The following is a 25291-nucleotide window of genomic DNA, read 5'->3' on the forward strand; positions in this document are numbered from 1 at the left end:
TTGTACGTCAGTATCTGCAGTAATCTGTTAACCTTACTTAAAAGTTTAACAAGGACATACCTTTATTTGGTGCGGTTTCACATCATGTTTGGCCTGTCAGAGCACTCAGAAATCTCTAATATCATGTTTGTAAGCAATTGTTTGATAAAAATGGGGATAAACGATAGTTTTGTGTAAGTTTGATGACAAAATGGCCGTTATTTTTCAAATTATGCGAGTGCACGTCTCTCTGTGGAAGAAAGCGCGTGCCGGAGAAGCGCGTGCCGATTTGTGGCGCGCGGAAAAGACAGAATTCTCCAGTAAACCCACAGATTTATAATTAGATTTCTGACTATATTTCACGTTTTTCCAACAATTGGATCAATAAACAATTGTTAGTTAGTCAGCTAGTGAAATAAAATGAACATTAATTCTTGTATTTAAATTACCATATCAATCAGTTAATCTTCCAAATTTAACATTTAATTTGTTATTTATTATTTACTATAACGCAATTCTTAAGATTTGGTGTTAATTAAATTGGTATTGAATTTAAATCAAGGTTTCATGAGGACATTTCATTCTGAAACTGGTTACCCAGGTAAATCTGTGTAAGGAGTTTAAAATCTCGGAGATGGCAATATGATCACATTTAAGTGAGGGAGCACATCTTAAAATTTAAAAACATTTATTTAGTTCCTTATAAGAAATACACAAAGAAAAATAAACATAATAAATGTAGCCTACAATATAATATCTAGAACTATAATGATGACTTTTTGTAATTATCACTGCACTGACAGATGTTTTATTTATTCACTAATTTGTCAATTTTATTTATTGAATTTAGGATCATATATATTGTAGGCTTTATGTATTTAAATGTTTATTTGAATGTATTTAATCAGTCTTTATTAAAGTATATTATTATCATTTAACTAGTTTTGTTATTTTAGATTTTATTTTATAATTTTTGAAGTTGATGCTTTCTGTATTACTCCTAAAAATGGTTTATATAGTTCAGATTAATTATATTTTACTAACATCGATTTCAAATAATAAAATAGTTTTATGGTTTTAATTAACTACATGCCAGCAAATATGATCATGCTCCTGTAAAGTATCTCATCTGAAATGTAAAAGATGTTAATAAAGTTAATAAAGACCCAATATATACTGTAAAAATATAACTACAATTATCAAAAATATGACTTGTGAAATGGTTAATTTATCAGTTTATATTGATCTAAAGTTTATCATACTATATTCATTTAAATAAACATCATTTACTTTAATCATAATGTAACAATTAGGCTTTATTTATTGATTTTAATAAACTGTTGTGTTGCTTATTTGAATGTTTTTTAATCATAATTTTGTAGACATTATTATTTTTATTCCAGGTGGTGCCAGCTTGAAAACCACTGATATGAAGTGCCAATGCACAAATATATTAATCTATCATTGTCTAAATTGAAGCATCATTCGTCTGATATGGTGTGGTGTGTCTCAGGGCTACAGGCTGGATTTGGGTCTTTTAGGCGACTGCAGTGAAGGAGACGAGGTGTGGGGCGTTGTGTGGAGGATTGACCAGCAAAACCTGACCTCTGTAGAGAGGAGAGGTCAGCTGATACTGGGACAATTCACTAACTCAGGCTTTCACCTATTAAGATTATAATCAGCATTGTGTACCACACACATGTCCAAACTCAGTCCTGAAGGGATACTGTCCTGCAGATTTAACTCATACCTACTTAAACACACCTGTCTGAATGTTTCTAATATGTCCAGCAAAACCCAGATCATCTGCTTCAGGTGTGATTGATTAGAGATTGATAAGGTAAAATGTGCAGGATTGGACAGCGCTGGTATAAATATATCTCCATGTTTACAAAGAAAAACAAACATTTCAGATGAGTCTTTAACATCTGTTTATTTACTTATGAGTACCATTGTAGAATATGCTTTTTATACTATTTAAAGAGTTCATTTGCAAAAACAGATTTATTTATTTTTTTTGCAATTGTATCCTTCAAAGCACAACAAAAACACCCTTTCTGTAAATCTCTTAACTTGAATCTTGTAAAACTCTTCACAACTTTTCATTTTCATATCTTTTTATATGGACAAAGCAGCAAAAACAACTTTAGTACCTTTGTCATGTATGTATATTGAAAAACACAAAGCCTCCATCATCAGGTCAATCAGATTATCAGTTAGTACAAAACAATAATAATATTAATATAGGCAAATACTGATGTAGCCAATATAGTGTCCATCACAGTTATTACCCTCTACATGATCAAGATGTTCTCCTCAAGAGTAAAATACCTGCGTTTATCCTATATTACCCCTCCTGCATGTGTTTCAGACAGGAACAGGTAGATGAAGGAGACTACAGTCCATTACAGGTCAAAGTGGAAACAAAAGAGGAGCCGCTTTTCTGCCGGACGTACAAGATGAACAACTTCACACCCTGTTCACCTTCACCACAGTATAAAAAGGTAGAGTTTACCATCCACCATAAGCCTGACTGATCAAAACAGAACCTTTGAGTGAGTCAACATCACTGACTATACATTAACCAGCGTCTTAAAGTGTGTCTTGAGTTCAGATGTGTTTTTATCCACATTATGTACAATATTCTACAACATAAATATCTGTTTTACACAACTATCATGTAAAGTATGAATGAAGAGTCTCTTATTAATGTAATTATAAACTCTTTACACAAATGTCATTTAATCTTCTGCTGAAATTGTGTAACATTAGAACCACACATATTGCCTCAAACAGGCTACAGTTTGTAAAACTGTTAATACTACATTTAAAAAAAATCTGTGTGTGTGTGTGTGTGTGTGTGTGCGTGTGTGTGCGTGTGTGTGTGTGTGTGTGTGTGTGTGTGTGCGTGTATTGAATGTGACGGAAGTGACTCTTTATTCACCAGCAGCTGATCCAGAGAAGCTCCGGTTAATATCCGAATCTGTAAATAAAACACAGACGGTCAGATGTGTGTGATATTACTGCATTATGCATTTTAGAGCAAAAACTTTTTCTTTATTAAAGAGATATTACTGTAACTATTATAAATAATGTCAAAAATAAAATATTTGTGATCTATGTCTTTGGGATCATGTGTATGTTTACATTTGTCCTTTTATGGTCAGCTGAAACAAAGTTCTTGATTAAAATCGGCAACAGAGGGTTAACAAACAAACATGATTTCCACCACATATCTATCCTGAATATTGCTATAGTAATAGTAAACTAACTAAAATCTCTTTATCAGAAACATATCATTAATTTTACCCACAGATCAAACTAATTACTACAAGCAAAATAAACATTGAAAAATGTTCATAATATATAATTAACAACAACGAAAATCTAAATTAACATTAGAATACAGTTTATCAATACTCACATAAGAGTGTCCAGTTTATAACATGGATCAGCCTTTAATTTAGAGAGCAGCTTCACTCCATTGTTTCCTTGTTCATTTCCAGTCAGATCCAGTTTTCTCAGGTGGTCAGGGTTTGATTTCAGAGCTGAAGCCAGAGCAGCACAACCTTCTTCTCTGACTTTACAACGACTCAACCTGTAGAGAACAATGACACTCTTCAGTCTCTCCGTTCAGCATCTACAACATTATTAAATCTAAAGTTCAGAGCTGCCCCCAGAATTACTATAAAGGGGCCCAACCTCCTCCTATAACATAAACTCGAGAGTCCCCCCCCCCCAACCTGCCCCCTGCTCGTTAATTGCGACATGTATTTACCTCAGTTTCTCCAGTTTACAGTGAGGATCCTTCAGTCCATCAGAGAGCCGCTTCACTCCTGAGTCTCCTAGTGTATTCCATGTCAGATCCAGTTCAGTCAGGTGTGAATTTAATTTCAGAGCTGAAGCCAGATCAGCACAACCTTCATCTGTGATTGTACAATCCGTCAACCTGTAGAGAACAATGACACTCTTCAGTCTCTGAGTTCAGGATCTACAGCTCAGAGAAGCAGAAACCTCACAGTCAGAAAGACAAACATCATTAACAGCTCCAGTCTGAGCTTCTGAACTGTTTGAAAACGAAGCTTGAAAAATTCCAACATAATGAGGGGATTCCTCAATGTCTGATTTCACATTGAACTACTGGTTTTCTCTTATGAAGTTCATTTATTGCCTGCTGTCAATTAATGCTGTAAATAAAAATGTGAAAATAAAAAAGCATGATTTTAACATTTCATGATCTGTGACTTAGAAGATGAAATTACTCAAGGACATGTGCTGCAAAGTTTAAACTGAAAATGTGTAACCTACTCGTCTACTAACAAACCCCAATCAAAAACAGCATGTCTAAACAATCCATTTAAAATAGTTTTGCAAAATGATTAAAGGCGCTATATAAAAAAGCTGGGTAAACCTAGGCTTAGTCAAATAATAAGAGATCAGTATAAACATTTCTCCAGTATAAAAAACATTTAACTAGGCATGTACTCCATTTGTTAAAATAGTTTTTTTTAACAAGTATTGTTATATTTCCCTTGTTCAGCATACATCATGCTGAATGTGTGTGTGTGTGTGTGTGTGTCCGTGATAGCTGCATGATAGTCAGAGTCCGTGATAGTCAGAGAGGAGCTCATTAATATTCACAACCAATACAAATATGGTCAATTATGGACCTTCTGTTTTTATTTTATGGAGAAATAAATGAGCATATAAAACCATTTCTGGAGATTTTTTAACTTCCCGAAGCCATTAATTACTATGTAGTAGAGCTGTGCAATTAATCGAAAATTCGGTTTCGATTTCAATTTTGGCTTCTAATGATTATAAAAAAACATTAATGGAGATAAAATGATTATTGCATCATATATGACCCCTTTCCAATTGTACACATTTGTATCTGCAAAGCTCAGTTTCACGTGAAAATGACTAAAAGCATGTACTGTAATGTACCTTTTGCAGCACGGGATGCACATCGTTCATTGATGTACATTCCAATCATTCATGATTTTAAAAGCGCGAATGAGACCGTATGGTGCTGTCTAAAGTCCTCTTAACATCTAAAGTCCTCTTAACGTGAGCGCTTTCATTATTCATATTGACCCTTATTTTTTATTCATATTGACCCTTATCAAAAGACATGTGAAAGAGAAAGCATTAATCAGAATCGTAGTGCTCTTAAAGTGACAGCGCGCAATATTCCTGCGGCCGACTGCTTTATCATTAATCAAACAACAAAAGGACAGAATCCCTCACTGCTCTTGACTGAAGGACTGCGGTACCAGTACCAGTTTGTTTCATATTTTTATTATATTGTATTTGTTTCTCTTTCCTTATTCACAGGGAGAAAAATAACAGTATATATGCAGTTGAAGTCAGAATTATTAGCACTCCTGAATTATTAGCCCCCCGTTTTCCCCTAATTTCTGTTTAATGGAAAGAAGTTTTTTTTAAACCCATTTGAAAACATAATAGTTTTAATAACTCATTTCTAATAACTGATTTATTTTATCTTTGCCATGATGACAGCACATAATATTTTACTAGATATTTTTCAAAATTCAGATTAAAGTGACATTCAAAAGCTTAATTAGGGTAATTAGGCAAGTCATTGTATAACAGTAGTTTCTTCTGCAGACAATCAAAAATATATATTGTTTAAGGGGGCTAATAATATTGACCTTAACATAGGTTTCAAAATATTTAAACCTGCTTTTATTCTAGCCAAAATAAAACAAATAAGCCTTTCTCCAAAATTCATTCAACTGTGTCTGTCCTGAAGATGTGAGCGCGTCACGCCACTTGCTAAAGCAAACCACACACCTCCATTGGAAATAACAAACTTGCGTGAACTTTAGAAAGACGCGATATGCGAACGGCCCCCAAAAGGCAGCCGTCATTTGCGATCTCCAGCAGCTGATCTTTTTGCACAGACATGCTGGATTCACCTGATTTGATGACAAATGAGTTGCGGATCTTTTCCTTGGTAGTTCGTGGGTACTTCACTGGGCCTTTTCCACTTAGCAAAAAAAACTTTCCAAAGACGTCTGTTTCTTATTCATGTTGCTGCTTGTGGGTTCAATTTGGGTGCTCAACTGACCGAGATGTAACCGAGAGAATACAATCATTTTTCAAAATAAAAGATCGTTCAGACTTACAGAATAAATAAAACGGAAATAATTAATGATATCTTGTGAGGCCCGGTACCAATTGATCCATGAACCGGTACCGGTCTGCGGCCTGGTGGTTGAGGACCACTGCTCTAGTCTGTAGGACAGCCTGATGCAGAGTTATGAGCTCACAAAGTTTGATTCAATCACAGTCTTTTGTCATTGTCTTTTGTGAAGTCTATGGGACAGTTGCTAGAGTGCTGCAATTAGTTGTTTGGGAGTGGCTAGAAATTGAAAAGGTCACCAGTGATTGACCGCTGTCTAGACCAGGGGTGGGCAAACTCGGTCCTGGAGGGCCGGTGTCCTGCATACTTTAGCTACAACACTAATCAAACACACCTGAACATGCTAATCAGTGTCTTTAAGATCACTAGAAATCTACAAGCAGGTGTGTGTGATTAGAGTTGGAGCTAAACTGTGCAGGACACCGGCCCTCCAGGACCGAGTTTGCCCACCCCTGGTCTAGACCGAGTTAAATGAGGCCATTCTTAGGTAAAGGCAACATAAATTAAAAAGCATATTACATTATATATTAAAACATGAATTAGCATGTCATTAGCACGATTCTATCATGAATTAATATAATTCCAGCATGAATCAGCATGATTCTAGCATGAATTAGCATGTTGCATGTTTCCAACATAAATATATCACAAATGTCATAAATATAACTATAAATGATGTCAATATTTCTTTGTGGGTCCGAGTGTCTGTGATTCAGATAAATGATTTACCTCAGTATCTTCAGTTTACAGTGAGGATCCTTCAGTCCATCAGAGAGCCGCTTCACTCCTAAGTCTTCTATTTTATTTCCAGACAGATTCAGTTCAGTCAGGAGGGAAGAGTTTGATCTCAGAGCTAAAGCCAGAGCACCACAACCTTTAGCGGTGACTCCACAATCACTCAACCTGCAGAAAACAATGACACTCTGGTCTCTCAGTTCAGGATCAACAGCTCAGAGAAGCAGAAACTTCACACAAAGACAGACTTGATGCACAACATCATTAACAGCTCCAGTCTGAGCTTCAGAACCATTTGAAAATGCTTGAGGAAGTTCAGTTTAATTGCATAAAACATGAGAATCCTATTTTTAAATGTGTGAATCTCAAAATTGCACTATGAACTCAATGTGTCATGTCCTTTTATTATTTATTGACTAATTAGTCATGTAATAAGTGAGATAATGTACTTTCCGTCTCTATCCCGGAGTGTGAATCAGGAAAAGTATTTGACTAAGCTTCTGATGGTATAAAAATTTCCTGTTGGGATTAAATACTAAAACTTTTATTGCTATATTGCTATATGGTATTATCACGGTACTGACTTAAGCTGGAAAAAAGGTTACTTCATCAGGTGTAATGACAAAAACTACTTTTTTATTACATTTTGTATTATTATAATTACATAATGTATTATGTTTTATGCTACATTGTTTATGGCATTTTTAATGGATAAATCTCAACAATTGATCTTAAATCTTTGTCATAAATACTATACAACTATAAATGAATTTCAATATTTCTTTGTGGGTTCCAGTGTCTGTGAATCAAAGAGATGATTTACCTCAGTATCTCCAGTTTACAGTGAGGATCCTTCAGTGCATCAGAGAGCAGCTTCACTCCTGAGTCTCCTACTTTATTTACAGACAGATCCAGTTCAGTCAGGAGTGAAGAGTTTGATCTCAGAACTGAAGCCAGAGCAGCACAACCTTCAGCTGTGACTCCACAATATTTCAACCTGTAGAGAACAATGACACTCTTCAGCCTTTTCTCTTCTTCTTGCATTGCTTTAGTTAAAAATTACCTATAGTGATATAATACATTTTTTCTTCCAATGTAAGGCACTTTATATTAGACTCATAGATCATTTTACACTCATATTAATGTGGGTGTGACGACGCAGTGGCGCAGTAGGTAGTGCTGTCGCCTCTCAGCAAGAAGGTCGCTGGTTCGAGCCTCGGCTGGGTCAGTTGGCGTTTCTGTGTGGAGTTTGCATGTTCTCCCTGCATTCACGTGGGTTTCCTCCGGGTGCTCTGGTTTCCCCCACAGTCCAAAGACATGCCGTACAGGTTAATTGGGTAGGCTAAATTGTCCGTATAGTGTATGAGTGTGTATGTGTTTCCCAGTGATCAGTTGCAGCTGGAAGGGCATCCGCTGCATAAAACAAACGCTGGATAAGTTGGCGGTTCATTCCGCTGTGGCGACCCCAGATTAATAAAGGGACTAAGCTGACAAGAAAATGAATGAATGAATTAATGTGTGTTATGTGTATATGCTTCTGTTTGTAGGTGGGTGTGGTGTTTAAGCCTATGTTTCAGGTATGATAGGCATTGGAGGATCTGTCTGTCTGCCTGTATAAATCGCCAAGTTTTAAAAGTAACTCAAATTTCAATGGCACATTCTCTTGGCTTTTTTGAACGAGTCTCTGTGAGGACAGTCTCTCTTGTGAGGGGCTAATTGGAGAGAATTTTGATTTGCATGCAGTAATCTTGTCTAAATGCTGATCTGTCAGATAAAATGTGTTTTTTCTTGAAATCGCCCAGTTAACTGATACTCTAAGAATACACTTAAATACTACCTCCTCCCCTTCAACTAATTTATTTATACATACTATAAATATTTTTCTTCCACTGCACTAGCTTTTCACTCATATTTTCACTGGTATTGTAGACAATAAATACTGTCGATACAAGGGACGTAACAGGGACAAATAATATCAAATAAGGGGTGTAACATAGGGACAAAATAGACCTATGCACTACACAAGGCATTCTCAGCAGGCACCTTGATATCAAAATTAGTCTTGAAACTGTAACAATTTTAAAATGATCATGGTCTGCAATTTCAGTGGTAATTGGGTAAAAGTTAATCCCCAAATCCAATTTTATTAATGTTTATGTAGACCATTTAAGATCTGAGGTTGAGAAATCCTAATAAATTGGTGTTTCACCGTGAAGCCTTTTGGATTTTAACTTTACATTGTCTCCAAGATGTTTACATGAGGAGTTTGATATTCGTCCTTTTCTTTAATGTTTAATTAGTTGTTTTGGGTAAAGGTTTTTTGGCTTTTTTTTTGCATTTCTTTGTTATATTCTGTTATGTTTTTCTTTATTTGGGATGTATTCTTAGGATTTTTTCATCTTTTCGTTTTGACTATGTAGGTTGTGTAATTTACTAATGTTTATGTTTCTATTTTTTGTTGTGAGATAATGTATGAGATCAAGGGATCCGGAAGTGTATAAGAAGAGCACCATGATGTGATAAATACTGTCTGATGAAGAGCCGGTGTGCTCAAAATGACACACTAAGTTTAAAAAGGCAAACACATTTTATTTTATAAATTGGTATTGTTTAGCTTTGGAGTTTTTTGCTGTTTGGCTGAGCATCCATTTACATTGATGTGTGTACTTTTGTACATTTTACCACAAAAAATTGTGACCATATTTTATGTAGTGAACAGTGACTTTTATCAGTGTGACTTACTGAACTGATCTGGATTCTTTCACCACAGGCAGCAGTTTCTGAAGAACTTCATCTGCTGTGTTTTGGGTTCCAATAAACTGATTTAGATCAAAATCCTCCATCTTCTGCTCTGATGTCAGCAACACATAAACCAGAGCTGACCACTGAGAAGAGGAGAGTTTGGTTTCTCCTATTTTTTCTGATTTCAGATAATCCTGGATCTCCTTCATCAGTGATTGATCACCCAGTTCATTCAGACAGTGGAACAGATTGATGGATCTCTCTGGACAGTCTATTTCTTTGATCTTCTGCTTGATGAGCTGAACTGTTTTCCTTTTGTTGTAAGAGCAGCTTCTTGTCTGTTTCAGTAGCTCTCGCAAGAGAGTCTGATTGGATTCCAATGAGAGACCCAGAAGAAAACGCAGGAAAAGATCCAGATGTCCATTCTTACTCTGTAAAGCCTCATTCACAGCACTCTGATGAAGAACAATTAATGGATTAAATGATTTCCAGTATAACTTTATGGAGTTTTCTGTACAGAAGAGATGAGCATATAGAGCTGCTAGATGTTCCTGGATGCTCAGATGAACAAAGCGGAAAACTTTCCCCTGACTGAAGCCAAACTCCTCTCTGAAGATCTGAGTGCACAATCCTGAGTAAACTGATGCTTCTGTCACATCAAGGCCACACTCTCTCAGGTCTTCCTCATAGAAGATCAGGTTGCCTTTCTCAAGCTGCTCAAAAGCCAGTTTCCCTAGTTTGAGGATCATGTCTCCATCTTTGACCTTCTCCTCATAGTCCTTCTCATGTCTGATGTTGGTCTGCATGATCAGGAAGTGTGTGTACATTTGAGTGAGAGTCTTGGGAATCTCTCCTCTCTCTGCTTGACTGAAGATCTTCTCCAGAACAGTGGCTGAGATCCAGCAGAACACTGGGATATGGCACATGATGTGGAGGCTCCTGGAGGACTTCAGGTGTGAGATGATTGTATCGGCCAGACTCTGATCTCTGATTCTCTTCCTGAAGTATTCCTCCTTCTGAGGGTCATTGAAGCCTCGTACCTCTGTCACTCGATGGACAAACTCAGAGGGAATGAGATCTGCTGCTGCTGGTCTGGAGGTGATCCAGATGAGAGCAGAGGGAAGCAGATTCCCTGCAATGAGGTTCGTCAGCAGCACGTCCACTGAGGCGGATTCAGAGACATTACGCAGTTTCACATCACTATTAAAGTCCAGAGAGAGACGACACTCATCCAGACCATCAAAGATGAACAACACTTTATATTCATCACTGGATAATTGTATTTGTTTAGTTTCAGGGAAAAACACAGACAGCAGATCTGACAGACTGAGTTTTCTGTCCTTCATCAGGTTGATCTCTCTGAAAGGAAGTGGAAATATGAACTGGATGTCCTGATTCTCTTTCTCTTCAGCCCAGTCCACAATGAACTTCTGCACAGGGACTGTTTTCCCAATACCAGCGACTCCCTTGGTCAGCACAGTTCTGATGGCTTTGTCTTGATTAGGTAAAGGTGTAAAGATGTCTCTGCATTGGATCGGTGTGTCCTCTGTTGCTGATCTCCTGGATTGTGTTTCAATCTGTCTCAGCTCATGCTCATTATTGATCTCTCCACTGTCACTCTCTGTGATGTAGAGCTCGGTGTAGATCTCATTCAGGAGTGTTCGGTTTCTTTGTGTTCCTTCAGACACGCACTGAAACTTCTTCAGCAGATTTGATTTGAGTTGGTTTTCAGGCAGTTGAGCATTGAGACTGAAAGATTAAAGTTACAGATCACACATGTCAAGATTACAGAATGTAAATGAAATGAGGCAAAGACCTGTTGCCATTATAAACACCAAGGGTGTAGATTTGCACTAGACATTGGTGGGACGGGTGAATGAACCCCCCCCCCCCCCCCTCATATATATACATAATTATTAGCATATATATATATATATATATATATATATATATATATATATATATGCTATTAATTATATAACAGCTATTAAAATATATTATTAATTAATACTCTCTTCACACAAGTTATTAAGTTAAATAGTCAGGCCCATAGCCAAGAGTGGTTTGAAAGACCAAAAGTTGGATTATTCATATTTGTAATTTTTTTATTATTTTTATTCAAATGGTCAAATTGTGACTGAGGAAAGTTGAATGTGCTGGCTAGTTTTTTTATTTACCTATAGGCATCAGTTTTTAATTTAAAACAAGTTTAATAGATTTCTAAAAAAATTTCAATGTAATGATAGATGATGATAAATTAGTATTTTAAAAATAGGCATCTCTTCAATATTTCTTTATTCAAACATTTCATTAGTTATAAAACTGTAATATAAACCTTACAGTTTAAATGCACTTTTGTAAATAAACAAATTTAACTTTAACTTAAAATAGTATGCTACGCAATTTGACAAAATGGTTGGAAATATTTTTTGGTACATCAAAAAGCAGGGTTATGATAACCATCCAACAAGCTAATCCAGCAATAATTAGTTCTTAATATATCACTAAAATGTAATATTTATACGTCGTTATTAAATAGAAAATCAGGCAAATAACTGCAAAAAGGATCAGTTTTTCAGGAAAAAAATAACCATCCCTTTCCATGAGCTGGCTATGGGTCTGATAGTGTAATGTTAAAAGAATGTGTATTAACTGATGAAGAGAGTTTAATAAAGACTTACGTTTATTTTAGCCATAGTGCAAATGAAACATGTCATCTCACATATCAATATTACACCTATACACAGGTTGTAATTTTTCTGACAAACTGTTTCAACCGAAAGTGGACATGCTACTCTGAGAGATTAAAGAACTAGCGGGATCATATACTTTTACATTTAGCTGTTTATACTGCAGTTCATTATTCACTATATCAGTCTGCTATAACGATATACTGCGTGTTAAAGCAGGGAAAAAAACACAAGCATTACTATTACTATTTTCGTTGAAAAAACCTAAAGACTACTTTTTTTTTGCTGCCACCATCATCGCTTGCATGTGTCACCCAACACACCTTATTCTTGCACGGGAAAAAAAAAACAATCCACTGCATTTGGCGCTGCTTGTATCTAAACGCAGCCACACCCCTCACATGACAGCAGGGAAATGCACAGCCAATCAAAATGTCCATATGTGTTTTGGGGGCGGGAGGACTCGAGGAGAGAACGTCATTTAACCCTTTCTGTATGTCTAAATTAACGTTGACAGCGCCGTTTTTTTTTGAGCAGATTAAATTATTGGTGGCGACATTTCAATGGTCGGTGGATATTGGTGGGGACACGTCCCTCCGTCCACCCTAAATCTATGCCCCTGACAAACACCTTTAATCTCAGATAAAGTGCGATATGTAAATCAAGAAAACCCAGGGATCAGTTTACACAGAGTTTAGAATGACCCAGTGTTAACTTTTTAAAGTGTAAAAAAGCCTATGTTATGTGTAAAATTGCCCAGTGCCTTGTTACGTGCCATAGTATTTTGCTTTGTCTGATGTATTTCTAGCATGGATGTACTTTTATTCTTTTTTCTCTTCATTGTTTTGTTCTATATATTCTTATATAGAACTTATATATATTCTTATATTTTCTTATATTTTCTTATATAGAACTTATATATATATTCTTATATATTCTTATATAGAACTTATATATATTCTTATATTTTCTTATATAGAACTTATATATATATTCTTATATATTCTTATATAGAACTTATATATATTCTTATATTTTCTTATATAGAACTTATATATATATTCTTATATATTCTTATATAGAACTTATATATATATTCTTATATATTCTTATATAGAACTTATATATATATTCTTATATATTCTTATATAGAACTTATATATATTCTTATATTTTCTTATATAGAACTTATATATATATTCTTATATATTCTTATATAGAACTTATATATATATTCTTATATATTCTTATATAGGACTTATATATATTCTTATATATTCTTATATTGGTTTATCCTCCAGCAGATGTTTGTCTTTACATAACACAGTTAATATCTGTTCAATACAATAGGTTTCTGGGCAAGCACATTGTATTTTTCTGTAATTAGAAAGAACAGGCCAGGCTGGGTATCATATATGCTTAAGCTTACAGGTTATTCTCTTCATTTTGTTTTTGGTAGGATTAGGTAGGGTTTGGTAATGTTAGTTTGGCTCTTCAATAATTAGTAAGACTCATTTTGTTTTTTATTTGTTTTTATCTTCCTTCTTCCATTTTTCTTTAAAAAGTGCTTATTTTTTATGCTGTTTCTTTGTGCATTTGTATTCATCATGTTTTTCATAACCTTCATATTTATATATTGCACTATTAATGAAAATTGTCTTATAAGAAAATATTCCTACACAACTCAAATCTCTTAAATGATTTATTCCAACAATCCTCTTTAATCCCCAAAATATAACATTTAACAACTAAAAATATGTTGTGGACATTGTTTGGTTCATAACAAACACATTTTTTATCTTGTGGCAGACTTGTGGAATTATATTTGTTTCAATGGAAATGAACATAACTTTTTCAGAAAACATAAAATACACCATTACAAGAGGAAAAACACTCTGACAAAATTGAAAATGAAAAACAAATGACCTCAGTCAGAAATAATAAAACATTTTGGTAGTGCATGATACATAAATGTATCAAATGTTGTTGCCGATTATCACTAGTGAACGTGATTCACAAATTTTACGCTTTGCAAATTTTGTTCAATATATTGGCACAAACCTCTCAGGTGAAGGCCTTAACAGCAGTCTACTCTGATTGGCCAGTAAGATTTTGATGGACAGCTCTCTGATTTACCAGTATTTTTGAAAATATCCTGTTCACAAATTATATCTTAACTGAAATTTAAAGACAGTGGGGTCTATTTTGACGATCCATGCGCAAAAGTCCAAAGCGCATGACACAAAAGCATTAAGGGCATGTCAAAATCCACTTTTGCTATTTTAAGGATGAATAAATACGTTCTGGATGGTCTAACAGGGTTGTGCTTATTCTTTTAATGAGTTATAGGTGTGTTTTGAGAATAAACCAATCAGAGTCTCATCTCCCATTCCCTTTAAGAGTCAGTTGCGTCACACCACAGCGCATTTGCTATTTCCATGGCAGACTTTGTAAGTGGAAAAACTGAACGCTTCACTAGCGAGAAAACAGTTAAACAGAGCATCTGCAGCTCGACAATGAGAAAAGAGCCTCCTCATTATTAACTTTCACTTTTACTCTCTTTCGTGGATAAGGAAACGTGTTGTACGCACAGACATACATTAGCCTACATAAATAATTTTGTTTAAGCGCAAGGATTTGTTTCAAAACTATTTCTAAATTCAGTTCTAATTTCCAGCAAACGAATAAATGAACAATAATAACGAAGTGTGGTCAAAAAACTGAGTTATATCCAATGACACATGCTATGCCCCATATGGTCTAAAACCTGACAGGTGGGCAAATCTAAGCTTGTTTTTAATAAAACAAATATAAATATGCAGATAATAAATAATACTGCTAATAATAACTTTACAAAAGCAAACTGTCATGAATAAACTAAAAAAAGCCGCCTGAGATGAAGAAGGCATGAAGGCAGTGGTGTTTATATTCATGTAGAAAATAATATTTTAGACCTGCTCTCAGCTGGTCTATTGAGCAGTCTATTTTAGTTCCTCAAAATAGCAACGCGCCAACAATGCGCCTTTGCACACCTCCTTTTTTAGACCAGAACACCTATGGGCGCACATACGAGCGCAAATGCATTTGCTATTTAAACAGGGTGCTGCAAAACGTCAAAATGACCCTTGCATCAAGCAGAAACTAGCAAACAACAATAGCATCGTGCCTTGCGCTGCATTGCGCTGGGTGTATGATAGGGCCCAGAGTGTGTGAAAGGAACTTTTGTCAAAGTAAAATACCTCAGATCAGCTGGTGTGTGTCCTCCATCAAATTTGAATGGCACTTTTATTGACTGGTCACTCTGCATGGAGACAAAGCTGGACTCTAGTGTTTCTGACCTCTGACTGCTGAATTGCATTTACAGGACAGATATGTCAGATCAGACAGAAAAATTCAGGATTTTCCATCTACTTACATATCAAATAAAGAATATCTTTAAGACAAATATGTTGTACCTCAGATCAGTTGATGTGTGTCCTTCATCAAATTTGACTGGCTCTATTATTGACTGGTCACACTTCATAGACACACCGCTGGACTCTGATGTTTCTGATCTCCAACTGCTGAATTGCATTTACAGGACAGATATGTCAGATCAGACAGAAGAATTCAGGATTTTCCATCTACTTACATATCAAATAAAGAATATCTTAAAGACAAATATGTTGTACCTCAGATCAGTTGATGTGTGTCCTTCATCAAATTTGACTGGCTCTATTATTGACTGGTCACACTTCATAGACACACCGCTGGGCTCTGGTGTTTCTGACCTCTGACTGCTGAATTGAATTTACAGACAAAGAGAAAAAAAAAAGTCAAAATTGTTGAACTGATGCCACTCCGCATAGAATATGTCACCCGTCTTATATTTTAGATATTTACTGGCTCTTTCATTTAGGGCAGTGTACAAAAATCATGTTTTAGATCATTTGATTCCTTTCTATATCTCTCTCATGCTGAACCCTGGCAAACACTTGGTTATAATATGTGACATGCAAAGTATTTTTAAAACCTTAAGTTATTTCTAAGTTTAAAGTACCTGCATCCTGGATTAAGATCTTCAACACTGCTTGTTTGTTTGTCCTCCATGATTCATTCACTCTTCATGGAGCTGCACACTAGACACAATAAAAAGACAAGACACTTTTATTTCCTTTTTAACTTCCTAATTTATTACCGTTTTGATTGCATTACAGTCAGACATAACTAAAATATCTATTAAGACTCTATTATGAAACACAAGAAACATGGTTTAGAAAAATATTCATTCAATTTTTTTCATTTATTAATTTCACTTAATTAATACCACATATACTTCATTAAATAAACCACTGCATTAAAACAACATGCCCCTACAGCATAAATCAAAACATGGGACAAAAACACTTGCACACTCAGCTTTTGCAGAATAATAAATAAGAGAAATAAATAAACACTGCTTTATAAGCCTCACATCCGCAAGACTGATCTAGTTAGCTGAATATTAATTATGACTCAAACCACCACATTTGCCGTCAAGATTTAAATAAACACAAATTCTTCTTAGTGTGCATTAAAAGCTTAATGGTTCATATGGATTTCTTTAGGGCAGGAGCTCAAATATAAATACTTTCTCTCATGATTATCTGCCCAAAAGACTCACTAGAGGCAATCCAGTTATCTATCATGTACCTCTGCTTTCACCCGGACTACACATCCCATAACCCCCTGCACTGATTAAGCTCACAGCTGTTACCCATTATTGGTTATTGTGTTTGTGAAAAGTGGGTACATTACATAGGTTTCCATTCATTTAATACTGTCCAAACCGTATATTGTATTGCCCTCACCCCACCCTACCCCTAAACCCAACCATCACATGAGACAGTGTGCAGCTTTACTCTCTGATTAAACTCATCCTGTGGGATTTATAAGCCTTTTGAGAAATGGGGACGTCACCAATGTCCTCATATTGCACCTCCTTTTTGTAATACCTGTGTCATACCTATGTCATTATACAGATTTGTGTCCTGATATGTCACAAAAACACGTATACACACACAAACACACACACACACACACACACACACACACACACACACACATATATAAGATCACAACACTAACACACATTCAGTGCTGAGTGTTGTTTTATGTCATGGGGTGATTTTTAAATAGCACCCTTGTTCAGTAGTCAGTGCATTGATCAAGGCGTCAGCCATTTTAAGTGCTAATGTGCATTGTCTCGTGTAATATTTTAAGGACCAGTTTTGACACAGTAAAAAGTCCCCACACAAACAGAGAAAATAATAAAAAATAAATAATGTATGTTAATGAATATTTAAATGGTAAATATTTAAACATTTTAAATCGCTTTGATAAATAAAGCCTTTCATAGTTAGTTCAGTGAAGGAGGAAGTATTCTGAATGCTGACTGACGCTCACTCACCTGAATAAAAAAGTTACAGCAGTTTACCACAGCTTCCTGACAGTTTGCTCATCTAATGCTTTCCCAACATGCCAATTCCTGAAAAAGTATAGAAATATTACTATTATAATGGCAATATTTAACTTTAATGCTTGTTTTTATGCTAGTTACAGAAGTTTCTTCTGCTGTAAAATGGCGCACATTTAAAATGGAAAACTCTCTTGCTTCTTTCATCAAGTCACCAATCCAGTTTGAAAAATCCAGCACATCCAGTTCAGGTCATTAACAGCTTGAGAAAGAAAGAGATGTCATTTAACAATGTCAACATATAACTCTATTGAAATAGAGTAGAAGGTAGAAACGACATTACATGGTCCAGGACTATAAAGGGGAAAATCAAACTATTCAGCCTTCCTTTAGTGGTCTCATGTTTTCAAGGCTCTGTAATAGCAGATGAAATGACTATTTGATTAAGCAGTACTGAACTGAATTGTGGAGGTCAGGGTTGTGACTATGATGGCTATAGTTTAGTGTGTGTGGTCCTTTATAGAGAAATGTGATTACGTTTGATTTGAAGTGTTTTCAATTATTGTAAATATTTTATAGGTCAATTATAAGTTGCTCAAAATTAATGATCCATTAAATAATACATTTATAAAGAGATCAATTATAGAGTATTTAATTAATTTAATTACTGCAGTTTATGTTGAGCACTTTTTTTTGGTTTGTATAAATTAACTTTCCTATATTAAAAATGTGTATTTATAAACATGTGCCATTACTTCATGTATACAGTATTACTTTATTTAACTTATTTACCCCAGGAAATGGGATGTGCATTATGACAACATGTCCATGATCATTTGATAAGAAACTATTTTAAGAAATACATCAACTTAATTTAAGGTAAAAAAAATAAAGATAAGGAGCAATCAAAGCTAGATAGATCTATGTGTGAAAATAGCCTCTCTTACTAAAAAATAAAACTCTTAAAAAAATAACAAGATGCAGACACACATGCACACTGACTTACACTCATACACACAACTCTTCCAGAAAAGGAAACAACACTGTAATATGACAAGCTTAATCGACAGAGTTAGAAGCCTGGCTAGTGTCTTTTGCTAGTTAGCTAAACATGAATAGTTATTCACTGGAGACTGGAGATTAAAATGATAATGAGATTGGTTTTGTTGTAAATAAACACTCATATAGCAGTGAGCTTCAATAAAAGTTCAGTCATTTATAAAAAGTTTGGTAAAGTAAAAAATTATTTTGTTACAAACTCTAATTTAAACTCTTTTTGTCCATTTTAACACATCCTCTGTAGCAGCCAGGAAATATCGCTGTGAAAAGGGTTAATGAGGCTTGACTGTTCCAATGCGTTAAAGACCAATTTAAGGAAAAATGCACTTTTTTAACCCCTCTACTGGACTTAATGAATCCTTACTGGTGTTGGAGAAATGCTGATATTCTACATTCAGTCCTCTGTACTAGACAGGGTCAGCTTCACACTATTTTTTATTATTTTATTTTAATTATCAAGCATACAGGATACACAAACATGTGTAAGTAGTATATGTAGTGTGCATCCTCAGAGAAATAGAAAATATAATAAGATTGTGACAAAGTCTGAAGTTTTAAAGTTAAAGTTTTAAACATAAAGCTTTTTAAGTTTAGTTCAGTGAATGAGGAAATGTCCTGAAAGCAGCTCACCTGACTGGCGCTCACTCACCTTGATCAAGAAGTTACTGTAGTTTACTACGGTTATCCAATAGGTTCAGTTTTTCTCAAATCTAGAGTTTCTACAACACACAAACTTACTATTATTATGCTATTATAGCTCTTTTCTGCTTGTTTTGTCAGAGTAAAGCATCAAATTGTCTAGTGTGATATGATGCACAACTGAAATGCAAAACTCTTTCACTTCTGTGCTAAAAGTCATCAATCCTGTTTGAAAAATGCAGTCTGTCCAGTGCAGTTCATAAACAGCTTGGTTATGAGAGAGGGATAGTATGGGCATTTTGATTCAGAATCATTCGTGATCAAGTTCTCAAGATGTCCTTTAGGTTTAAGTGTTTTTAATTATTGCGAATTACAGGATAAACCCAAGAGGAGGAAAATACAAGATAACAAAACAACTAAAGATAACAAAATATATGACCATTTCACAACATAAACATAGATGTAATGATGTTTCTACTGTCCAGACTGTATATTCTCTACCCCTAAACCCAACACTCACAGGAAACAATCTGCGCTTTCACATTTCCCAAACACTTTATTTTGTCTAATTCATGAATCGTTTTCCTCATAAAGACCAAAAAAGTCCTCAAGGTCAAAATTTACTTTTAATGCTGTACTTGAGAGGACATTTGGTCCCCACAACGTAATACAAGGTGCACACACACACACACACACACACACACACTCACTCACTCACTCACTCACAAGGAAACAAACACTGCTTAATAACAAGTTTAACCGGCACAACTGAGATTTAAGCCTGGCTAGTGGATAGTTAAAAAAACATTTTTATTTTTAACTATTAAATGAATAGTTTAGAGTTTTTTTAGATTTACACCCATGTGTGGAAGAGCACTAAAATAAACCTCTGTCCTCTACTCAGTGTATAGCTTCAGTTGAAAATAATGAATTCAGCAGAAACATCCGGATCAAACAGACTTTAATTTGAAGAAAAAAGGGTTCTTTACTGTGCTTATTATTTAATAAAGACATCATTTTATTCCTTACACTATATCCTAGTAGAATGTTGGACTACAGCCAGCATCATTGAAAAACAACTCAGATAACTAATGATATTTCTAAATCTTTGCTAATTATTACACACATATAAAGAGATTTTTAAGGTAAGCTTATATAAAACCTAGGCCTATAGTACACCATGTAAAAATCAGATATGATAATATTATTAACTGGATGTTTAAATCAGGAGGTTTCTTGACTTCAGCTCACCTGACTGACGCTCCTTCACCTTGATCAAGATGTTATTGTAGTTTATCACAGGATCCTGATATGTTTGAGGTTTCCACAACACATAAAGTCCTGCAGATAGACTCAACCAAACAACTTTTTTAAAAGAGCAGCACGTCCCATAAAACTCTGTAACTCTACAAGGTAAATCACAAATACTTTCACTTAAGAGAGGAAACCTGCTAATCCTGTCTGATTCCAGTTTGATTATGAGGAAGAGAGAAACTGGTATCTCACTTGTTTATGAATAATCATACAATTTTGTATCTCATGAACAGTATTTTTGTGAGATTTTTGGATTCTGACTTCAATAAAATAAAATCTGACATCAAGAAAAAGATTAATAACAACATGATATTATTAAATATATTGAAATCCTTATCTCCTGAAGCATAGAGTTGCTAGTTTGTTTCCTGACTTCTGAAATCTCATTACAATAATTCAGTAACTTGAGCTTAAGACGTTGGTAGGAAACAACCTAATACTTAGTTTTAGTTGCAGAGTATTTTTATTTCCCTGAATAATTACATTTCTGTCTGGTACAAACATACACTGCTCAGGATAATTGAGTACACCCCAATTTGAAAATGGATATTTTTATTCATTTCTCAGTGAATATAGGCAGTGTATTTTGGTGGAATTAAACCAAACAGATTTAATAAACAGATATATTTATTAAAATTATATTTTAGTCAAAACATATTTAGAAATTGAAATACAATATAATTAAATTCAAGCTAAATATTGCAAAAATAAATTACAACCTACAAAATTCCATCTAAATTTTTACATTTTTATGCTTCCCTTGATTTTTCCTCTATTTTTAAATTTGTTTTTAATGTTTTTCTATAACAAATAAAATTGGCTGTCCTAGTTTTTGGACTGTTATCGTAAGTTATTTTGTTAGATAAGCTCCAGATTTGGCTTCAGTACTGACTAATCTTATGTATATGCACAAATATAACATCGTAGAGCTCCCTATTAGAAAAATGAAATTAAAAGATAGATTTGTGGCGGGTGTACTTATATATGCTGAGCACTCTATGTATAATTTCAGTTTACTTTTTCCCTCTTTATGCTAAAAGAAGAATGATACACGCTAATATGTCCATAGCTTGGGAAAACTGAGCATATCTGACAGCTTTACATCTAAATAAATACACTTTAGTTTACTACTGGCTTATTACCTGCCTATTATTAAGATATTAACTGTTTATTAGCACTTATAACGTATGATCTTATTTTACTTCCCAATACCTAAGCCCATTCACTACCCTACCTTACTAACTATTAATATGCAGCTAATTAATAGACCGAGCTAGTAGTCTTAAAATTCTCAATGAATTGAACATTAAAATAAAATGTGATAATTATAATTATTTACTTACAGATAACTGCATTTTAGACCAATTAAACATAAACTCATTCTGTATTTTGACAATAAACACAAAACAAATCAAAAGCTCACTAATTATTACAAACATACATTTATTGAAAAAACTCCAGCTTAAGATAATTATGATCTTTTAATTCTGATATTTTGTATTCATAAAATATTGATATTTATGTGAAAATAAAAATGGGATTTCTTTGCACTCATAACAAATACACAAATAACCAAAGGTACCTGCACATCTCATGGTAATTCAACTTCAACCTGTAGAATTAAGTCTCTTGCTTAATTTGCTGACACTTTGTGATTCATTCGTTTCTACTGTATGTACATTTTCTGTCTTTTCTGCAAATCCAAAACTATCCCTTTGGTCAAAAAAAAAAAAAACCAAGCAAATAATAAACATATTTTTAACAGAAAATGTTTTCCATCCTGCTGTCCCTGTTTGTCTCTTGATGGATAATGACGGCAGCTGGATCACTCTTATTACAGCATTCAGGTCTGATAACAAAACTGCTAATTATATCCATTCTTTATTTTAAATTCTTTATTTATTTATTCTTTTATTTTATTTTATTTTTAAAGTCTTGGTCTCAGAAGGACATCTGTATAACGTATTATTGGAGGCTTTTTATTATTGGAAATATGTGCAGTTGAAGAACAAATATACCATTTTAAGTAGAATATGAAATGAACATGATACCTGGTACAACCTGATACTTAATTAGGTCATTTGTTCCTAATTAAATTGTTTATGGCTAATGTAACACCTCTTATATTTTTAGAACAGAGCATGGTATTTAGATTTAATGTGAAAAGCAATTGTGAATTATATTTAGGTAAAATGTTGAAAGTGTGAAGGTTAATCTGGTTCTGGACATGACCTGTTGACCTCAGACACCTGGATGAGCTGAAAGATGAGCTGATGTCCACAGACCACAGCAGATAAAGATGTGTGTTCATTCATTCATTCATTTTGGCTTAGTCCCTAGTGTGAATTATAGTGAAAGTTTCTCAAACCCTTTGTGGTAAACACAGAGACAGGGCAGTCGAGCGATGGTGTCTCCCTCAACCATATCATCCAGACATATGGAGCACTCGCCAGTGTCCCGGGACAAAACATCATCTACAGGAGGAAAACAGCACAGCATTACTATCAGCATCAGAGAAGCTCAGAGCAGCACTAGACAGATGAAGACACTTGAGGGTGCTCTTCTATAACTCAACTAATGAGAAGGGGTAAATAAGATGGACGGACAGAAACAGGTCTGCCAGAACACTTTAAAAACATCTGTCTGCTTATATAACTATGAAATAGTTTCAGTATGCAGTCATTGAAGAGAGGCATGAGCGCCATATTGTGGCTGTTTAAGAAAAGTTAAATAGTGATCTTTATAATAATAACGTTAACGGTTTTCTTTTAGTTTATGTAACGTTTAGTGTTGCTTCAGGTGTTTGTTATTGGCTACATGTATTGAAATTCCTCATCCCACATGTCAGAGAATGTGATGCTGTTTAAAGAGTCCAAATCTTGTCCATAAGTTAGATGTTTGAATTACTGATTAATGTTTTTTTGTGAATTTACTTATCAAGTATTGTTATTTCTGTCTATTTTTAACTACCAGACACCTCGAAACTGCCATAGTTCAATTATTCTACTTCAATTATTTACTCAAGCAATTACTTTGAGTGTAAATGTCTCTCTATTGGTTTTCTCAGACCAGATTATTTCTTTCTGCTGTTTCCACTTACCCAACATTAATGATATTTATTTGACCAAGAAAATCATTCTTTTAGGAAGGGTCTGACTTACCTGTCCTGCACGCCTGGGTCACTGCTGAAATATGACGGTCATCACCAGAACTTTCTATAACGTTAGTTTTGGGTTCCCAGGCTTTAGTTGTAAGATTATTTTGTATATTCTGGAAGGTGTACGGAAATAGAACGTTGGTTTTAAGTTATTTTAACGTTTTCTAAATATATAATCATGTTCAACGTTATTTTGGGCGATTATAACGGTATTATAACGTTAGAATGACCAGGAACTATCCTAACGTTCTCCGTTCCCTCAGTTGTACGTCAGTATCTGCAGTAATCTGTTAACCTTAAAAGTTTAAAAAAGGACATACCTTTATTTGGTGCGGTTTCACATCATGTTTGGCCTGTCAGAGCACTCAGAAATCACTATTATCATGTTTGTAAGCAATTGTTTGATAAAAATGGGGATAAACGATAGTTTTGTGTAAGTTTGATGACAAAATGGCCGTTATTTTTTAAATTATGCGAGTGCACGTCTCTCTGTGGAAGAAAGCGCGTGCCGGAGAAGCGCGTGCCGATTTGTGGCGCGCGGAAAAGACAGAATTCTCCAGTAAACCCACAGATTTATAATTAGATTTCTGACTATATTTCACGTTTTTCCAACAATTGAATCAATAAACAATTGTTAGTTAGTCAGCTAGTGAAATAAAATGAACATTAATTCTTGTATTTAAATTACCATATCAATCAGTTAATCTTCCAAATTTAACATTTAATTTGTTATTTATTATTTACTATAACGCAATTCTTAAGATTTAGTGTTAATTAAATTGGTATTGAATTTAAATTAAAATGACAGGTTTCATGAGGACATTTCATTCTGAAACTGGTTACCCAGGTAAATCTGTGTAAGGGGTTTTCAATCTCGGAGATGGCAATATGATCACATTTAAGTGAGGGAGCACATCTTAAAATTTAAAAACATTTATTTAGTTCCTTATAAGAAATACACTAAGAAAAATAAACATAATAAATGTAGCCTACAATATAATATCTAGAACTATAATGATGACTTTTTGTAATTATCACTGCACTGACAGATGTTTTATTTATTCACTGATTTGTCAATTTTATTTATTGAATTTAGGATCATATATATTGTAGGCTTTATGTATTTAAATGTTTATTTGAATGTATTTAATCAGTCTTTATTAAAGTATATTATTATCATTTAACTAGTTTTGTTATTTTAGATTTTATTTTATAATTTTTTGAAGTTGATGCTTTCTGTATTACTCCTAAAAATGGTTTATATAGTTCAGATTAATTATTTTACTAACATCGATTTCAAATAATAAAATAGTTTTATGGTTTTAATTAACTACATGCCAGCAAATATGATCATGCTCCTGTAAAGTATCTCA

The 25291-nt window shown here is 34.3% G+C and overlaps 1 protein-coding gene across 8 annotated transcripts; it reads right to left on the reverse strand.

The window, feature by feature from the left end:
• Positions 1-1886: 1886 nt before the first annotated feature.
• LOC130246687 (NACHT, LRR and PYD domains-containing protein 3-like) lies at positions 1887-20864 on the reverse strand. Of its 8 annotated transcripts, XM_056479783.1 has the most exons (14): positions 20699-20864; positions 19458-19527; positions 17924-18011; positions 17744-17821; positions 16355-16433; positions 15987-16094; positions 15771-15878; positions 15555-15662; positions 9626-11374; positions 7707-7880; positions 6878-7051; positions 3758-3928; positions 3404-3577; positions 1887-2962 (listed from the first exon to the last, which is right to left on the reverse strand). In XM_056479783.1, exons 5-14 carry the CDS (start codon positions 16402-16404, stop codon positions 2950-2952), a joined length of 2829 nt encoding a protein of 942 aa, XP_056335758.1. In that variant the 5' UTR covers positions 16405-16433; positions 17744-17821; positions 17924-18011; positions 19458-19527; positions 20699-20864; the 3' UTR covers positions 1887-2949. The 8 variants fall into 8 exon arrangements, with proteins under 8 accessions (XP_056335758.1, XP_056335760.1, XP_056335757.1 ...); XM_056479785.1 differs by lacking the exon at positions 19458-19527; XM_056479782.1 differs by lacking the exon at positions 20699-20864 and having other exon boundaries at positions 19458-19676.
• Between the last annotated feature and the right edge of the window lie 4427 nt (positions 20865-25291).

Source organism: Danio aesculapii, chromosome 19 (genome assembly GCF_903798145.1).
Source record: "Danio aesculapii chromosome 19, fDanAes4.1, whole genome shotgun sequence".
Taxonomy (NCBI): Eukaryota; Metazoa; Chordata; class Actinopteri; order Cypriniformes; family Danionidae; genus Danio; species Danio aesculapii.